The sequence below is a fragment of the Setaria italica genome, chromosome IX (genome assembly GCF_000263155.2).
Source record: "Setaria italica strain Yugu1 chromosome IX, Setaria_italica_v2.0, whole genome shotgun sequence".
In the NCBI taxonomy this organism is placed as follows: domain Eukaryota; kingdom Viridiplantae; phylum Streptophyta; class Magnoliopsida; order Poales; family Poaceae; genus Setaria; species Setaria italica.
In genome coordinates this window covers 38,048,377-38,054,777 of record NC_028458.1, presented here as the reverse complement: position 1 = coordinate 38,054,777, position 6,401 = coordinate 38,048,377, and the positions used below count along the sequence as shown (strand labels likewise).

General features: G+C 45.5%; 1 protein-coding gene across 1 annotated transcript; it reads right to left on the bottom strand.

The window, feature by feature from the left end:
• Positions 1 to 494: 494 nt before the first annotated feature.
• Positions 495 to 2,029, bottom strand: LOC101761745 (expansin-B3). The gene is made up of 3 exons (XM_004983638.3): positions 1,727 to 2,029; positions 1,505 to 1,614; positions 495 to 1,294 (listed from the first exon to the last, which is right to left on the bottom strand). Exons 1-3 carry the CDS (start codon positions 1,926 to 1,928, stop codon positions 782 to 784), a joined length of 825 nt encoding a protein of 274 aa, XP_004983695.1. The 5' UTR covers positions 1,929 to 2,029; the 3' UTR covers positions 495 to 781.
• Positions 2,030 to 6,401: the final 4,372 nt, after the last annotated feature.

Below are 6,401 nucleotides of genomic sequence, written 5' to 3'. Positions count from 1 at the left end.
GCTGTTTGCTTTGTGATAGATTGGAGTTGGATTGAGAACTTTCATGAGCTTTTCTCAACCGACAAATCTGCTGGAACAATATCGGATAGAAAAAGGCTTATCGTTAACAGTCCTCTGAATCTCTGGTGGGTGGCCGTACTATGAAGAAAAGAGGTGCATTTCCGAGTCAGCTACAGACCAGCCTGTACTAGAATACAGACCAGAATCATCTGGGTAGAAAGTCAATCCATTTATGAGCCATGGAGGCCCTGACATCGTAATTCGTGAGAAGTGAGAACCACATAACAGTACTGCTTTAGTGATACTCCTACATTGAGGTTCTCAAAGTTCAGGGTTTGATCGTACATGAAAATTGGTATACAGAAGATGTATTTTTTTTTTGAAACGAAGAGGATGGAAAATTTAGGCTGCAAGTGCAGCGAAACTAGTAATTTCCGGAGTACAGGAGTAGTGAATAAGCTGAAATGCTCAAAAGGCAGGGAGTCCTGCTTTTCAGACAGCATGCTAGTTAAATAGCAGCACACGTATAAATTATGACCATATTTTGCTGGTTACACACCGGTAATGGTAGAGTGACAGTGGGCGGGAGAGCACATTGATGCTTGCCTCCTCTAATTTCCCACAAATCTTCAGGACACACACACACACACACACCAACAATGGAACTGAGGTGAAAAATCCTCAGCGCAATTGCCAACAACGGCCGGCCACCACTAAGCGAGAACACTTAAGCCGATGATGGAGCTCATCATGCGGCTATCTGATCGATCGACGCGAGCAGTTAGTACTGGACGTAGGAGCGGTAGTTGGTGTCGGGGATGTAGTTGGCCGGGATGACGTTCTTGGCGACGAGTTGCCTGCCGGACTCGTTGGTGATGCGCAGCGAGTAAGGGCCCTGGAGCGGGCGGTTGGGGTCGATCCTCCAGATGGATCCCCAGGACTCGTGCATCGGCTCCCAGTAGCCGGAGTTGTGCTGCATGATGTCCACCTGCACCACGTCGCCGTCCTTGTCCTCGAACTCGACGAGCACCGCCAGGTACATGGGGTTCGAGCCGTGTTGGACGACGAAGTTGATGGTCAGGCCCGGGAAGTTGCACGGCACCCTCCTGAACTGCATGTCGATGATCCCGGCGTGGCGGAGCTTGTCGTTGAGGCCTGGGTTGGCCATGGCGCCGAACGCCGTCCCGCTGAGGTCGAAGTGGTACTTGGCCACCGGGTAGTAATTCATGTCGGTGATGACCACCGTCTGCGGCGCGCCGGAGCAGGCAGGGTGGTTGCTCTTGAGGCATCGAATCTGGAGGAAGCCAAGCACAAGGTCAACGGGTGCACGTACTCCTAGTCCTGGCCTAGCTAGCTGCCCATCATAAAGATGAGCAACCTGTGGCGCTGCGGACGCTAACTGGCATCTTTATTTGACCAACCAAATAAAATGACCGGGCACCAACTGCTATAATCGTGCATGGCGATCGGCGCCATGGCGAAACCGGATCAGTACGCAACGCACCTGGTAGCATGAGCCGCAGCCCTTGCCGTCCTTGAAGATGGGCTCGTTGCCGCAGGAAGTCATGGACGAGAAGGGGTACTGGTTGGTGTGCTTGAACCCGCACGCACCGCCTGGCAAAGATTCAGCACCAAGACACGGCACAGGATGAGCCACAATGCCACATTGCCCAGGACCGGACAACAAATGCTGATGAGACACGCGGAGAGGTATCTTGGTCCATACCGTTGTCGTCGGGGCCGGCGCCGGTGGGCGCGCCGTACCAGGTGGCCTTGGCCGGGAGCCAGCCACCGCTGTAGGACAGCAAGGACCTGTCCTGGGACTCCGTGGCGTTGCTCGGCTGCTGCTGAGCGCGAGCGCCATAGGCGACGAGCACGGAGAGGAGCGCGGCAAGCGCCACGGCCTTGAAGGAGAGCCCAGCGGCCATGCCTGCACTAGCTAGGACCGAATGGAACTACTAGCTAGCTGCTGCTTGGCACTGGCACCTGCTGTCTGGTTTGTGTTTCGATGGTGTGAGGTGGAGGACATTGCCGCGGGTATTTATAGGCAGGGCAGGACAGGAAAGTCGGGGGGTGGGGGGGTGGGGGGGGGAGAGGGGGGCGGGGCGGCGCGGGCGCGGGGCGATCGAACTACCAATCGGCCGGCCGGCCGCGGCGTCGTCGATGGTCGCTCGCTGCACCCGACGTGCCTGGCCCGCGTTGGAGTAGAGGAGCTCGCGAGGTCCGTCGCGTCACATGGCCACCGCGCGAATCATGGAGGAAAGGAAGGTGTCGGTTCGCGGGCGCATACCATTATACAATCACATCATGGCAGTTATGGGCATGTTACCTGCAAATAATTCGCGCAAATAATCTCGTTCAGATCGAAGTGCACCATACGCACAGCTCTTCGAAGTTGGATGGGGAGGATGGATAGATTCCATTATAAGCAGGATAGGATATGTGGCGCAACCGGCCGGGAGCCAGTACAGAACCGCAGGCCTGTCACGTACAATACGTGGATAATCTTCGCATCATTGCAAAGCTATTATTATGTGTGCATCTGTTGTTATTTTTAAACTGAATTTGTTGATCCGATGCAGCGTTTATGCAGCTGACAGGTATGTCCACCCACCAACTAGTTTTTAGACGAAAGCATTATGCAGCCAGTCAGCCACCGGCCAGTCTGAAGTCTGAACTCTGTCTCATTTCTGAAGGGGAAAAACCAGTGGGACTCTGCTATTCTATACAGTACACTTGTGCACATCATTGATAAAAGTGGTATTATGGTAGTTACAACTTACTGACTAGTATCCTCTAATGTGAACATGATGGGTAAGCCAACAGCCCAACACTGAATTTAATTATCGTTCTAGGACATGGGAAACACGACTGTTCTGACTTTGGCTTCTGACGGATGCCAAGAAAAGTAAACCGAGCTTCTTTAAACTATGCAGTAGCAGTCAGTTTTCCTATGCAGCTAGATATGACACTAGCTGAAAAACTAAACTAGTTTCAGCTAGGTTCTCTAGACCCTACTTTATTTGAGTTTGTGAATTCAACTAGTGTAATTTTTCAGAGGAAATTAAATTATCAGATGCACAAGGGTGTATTGGTGAACGGTGAACCACGTGTGAATTCTATCGTGCATCTGATCCAATCTTGAAGGACCAGTTGGAGTTAGGAAGTGCATTGCATCCCTCTTAATTGTACACAGCATGCACTGATGCACGACAGCACGAGATTGAGCTTAAAGTTCAAGTTTGAGAGGGTATTGCAATGCGCCTAAGATTATATTTGTGACCTTTTTTGTGTATATTTAGAGAGGGCCGTGCATACGTACACCAATGACACGCACTCATATGTAGCGTCCATGTTTGAAATCACAGTTTGATTTGGTTATATTTGTGTCAAGTACACTAAAAAAACTCGGTATTGCCTATAGTACACCGTATTGTTAGAAATTGGCCAGAGGACATTGCAAAACCGTGGTTTTCTATAGTACGCTATAGGAGGAAGGAAAGATCACCATACCCTCACCTTCATTTTACAAAATCTCTATGGAAAGTTTGAAAGAACTACACGTATGAGGAATTTGAGGATAGATTACATTTTAATCTATGCACGGATAATTTTTTAAAAGATGTGCAAAATTGAGCATAATAGTCTTTACCCCTGCTCTAGTGTTCGTCCCACAAACAAAATGGTATCCCTTAGATAAAACCATGCTATTTAATATCATGCAGACAAATTTAGCTACCACACAATCAATGCTTAGTGCATTTCTCTCACCAACCCTTATAAATATAATGTATATAGATAGCGGTTTTTATATTTTCCATCTCTCTTTCGCCCTTATTGTCTTCTCTTCAACAGGACCACTAACATCGACGAAGACAAAGATTGGTTTGTTCTATTTTTCTATATTTCTCTTCTCTGTTAATATTTAGACCGATAATTAACCTGTCTGGGTCTGTAAGAAAAATAGATTGGTGATGGTGGAACCAAAAACTCTGGCATAGAGCCAGACATGGAAGTGAAAATGTTGTTGTTGCACATGGTTTGAAACGTGTAACTCAAGATCACAACATTAGGGAGGTGATAGAGAAAAACTATGTGATAGGAATAGCATAGAAAATGAGAATTGATGCATGGAGAACAAAGCCTTTATGAAATAAAACAACGTGGTATGGTTAGGCGGTAGAACTCAAACAAATGAAAAAGATATATCATGGAGCAGGCATAGTGGTGATAGAAAGAAAAGTGACAGTAAGGTAAAAATATAAATTGGTGATAAAACCAGAACGATATTACCCACTATGGATTTTTATACTATCTGCGCAACCGGGCCAACCCCACTAGTTTCTAGGAAATATTCAGTAACAAACCATCTTTTTGGGGAACACGTGAAACCCCTAAGAGATATACTTAGAAGTTTTTTAAAAAAATTTAAAACGATACACATCCATAGTGCATTCATAGACCCTGCATTCATAGACCCTCGCGGTTGCATGTACGGGTTAGTGTACGGGCATATGGCCCATGCACGTGTGGACTCTGGATGGGACACATGGCGTGGCATATGGCGCCGGCACTGGACGTACGGTCGTGCACTAAGAGGGAACGTTTCTGGACATTTGCCCAAGTGTGGGTGAGTTGGACCAGTGAGGATGTTGGGTCCTTTGAGGGGGTGCATGTGACACCCGACCCAATTTGGTCGACCCAATTTGGTTGGCCCAGTAGTGGTCCATGAGCACAGGTGCGCATGTTTAGTACCATCTTGCTAGTTGAGTAAGGGTGGAGCCAATTTATTATAAGTCTTTATCCTCTGACCATAGTATCTTCAGGTTAACCCTTTTACACGAAGCGAGGACGAAAGTGTAAGCAGGGTGCTATGTGTACTCGTGCCCACCCCTCGGAAGGGTTGGGTGGTGCGGCTTTGGAGGACAGGGTGTTACATACTTTGTCACAAAAGTTGAGATGAAAACTAATCTATAAAATTTATCCTAAATGATAAATTTCAAGTACACGTGCATTAGAAGACAAAATTATCTTTTGTTGCAGATGTCCTAAAACTTTTTGTTTTTGTATTAATTTTTACATAACGACTTTGCAACTGCACTTTTCTAAAAAAGTACATACATGGATGCACTAGGATGTGCATCATTTCATTTTTTGAAAACTTCTAACTATATTTTTTATAGAGGTTTTTATGTTTCCAACAAATAGGTGGTTTGCATTTTCCCTTATTTTTGCTATAGTTTGCGACACAAGAAGCTTTCCCATTTTTCCTTTAATAGTTTATGAGATGATTTCTATGGTTCTATGAGCTATTATCTTGGTTTGAGTAAAGTGCATTGATTGAGTCACATAAACTACCTAAGTGGATCACTAGAGGTCCAAACGGGTGGACTGCCACATCGGATCCTAGGTGGACTGCCACATCGGATCCTACATGAGCTATGTGCCGTGGAGCCTGATTGAGGTTTGGGATTTGCATTTTTTCCTTTCCCTCTTAAAAAATTTGTTCCCTATGTATCCCTATAATCTTGTTCCGCTGTCTCATCCTGAATCATTCCCCTCTTCTCATCCTCGTGCTCTATACTACCCCCCTCCCCCCCAATTCAGATTGATGCCATGGATCCAAAGTCGAGTTAGTTAAGAATCCATGGTGTTCAGAAAAAGCATGCTTAAGTCCAATACTAAATTTAGTTATCAACTACTAACTTATCAGTTGCCAGATAGAAATTTGGAATGTGATAATCAAATAATCAGAACATGAGCACACCACATAGATACAGACATGGACTGATTCCATCAGTCATAAATGTCTCAATGTACTTTTCAGCTAGCCACTTTGAAATACACCTTTGGAGCACCCATTCCTTCTAACAATTGTGCTCACCAAGGCATGTATTTATTGCAAAAACTTAACCCCTGCCATCCATTTAAGCATACAAATTCCATGGAGCCTAGAGCATGATGGCATTAATCCTTATCCTACGATCTCTTGGCATTTTTCTCTAAACCCATTCTCTTCACATTGTATTTAGGATTTTTTAATTTTCTTTAGACCTCAATAGAAGGAAATACCATCCCAATTTTATGGATTGTTTAGGTCCTCTAGCCAGAATGACTAAAATATCAAACTACTTCATCATCAGATTCTAGAAGATCCAAGCCTTCATCACCAGTGTAAAGGTCGTATTACCACTACACTTCTATTCAGTTGACTACCTTTAGCCTTCTTGCCCTTTGCTATCTTCTATCCATTAACTATGCCATCATCAACTATATATTGATCAACATAATCTTCAAATAGTCACTATTTTCATCCACTAATTCATAATCAGTGCCACAAAGTCTAAATTATAAAAGCTACCATCCCTAGCCATTACCATTTTCTTCATCCGCTGAAACTC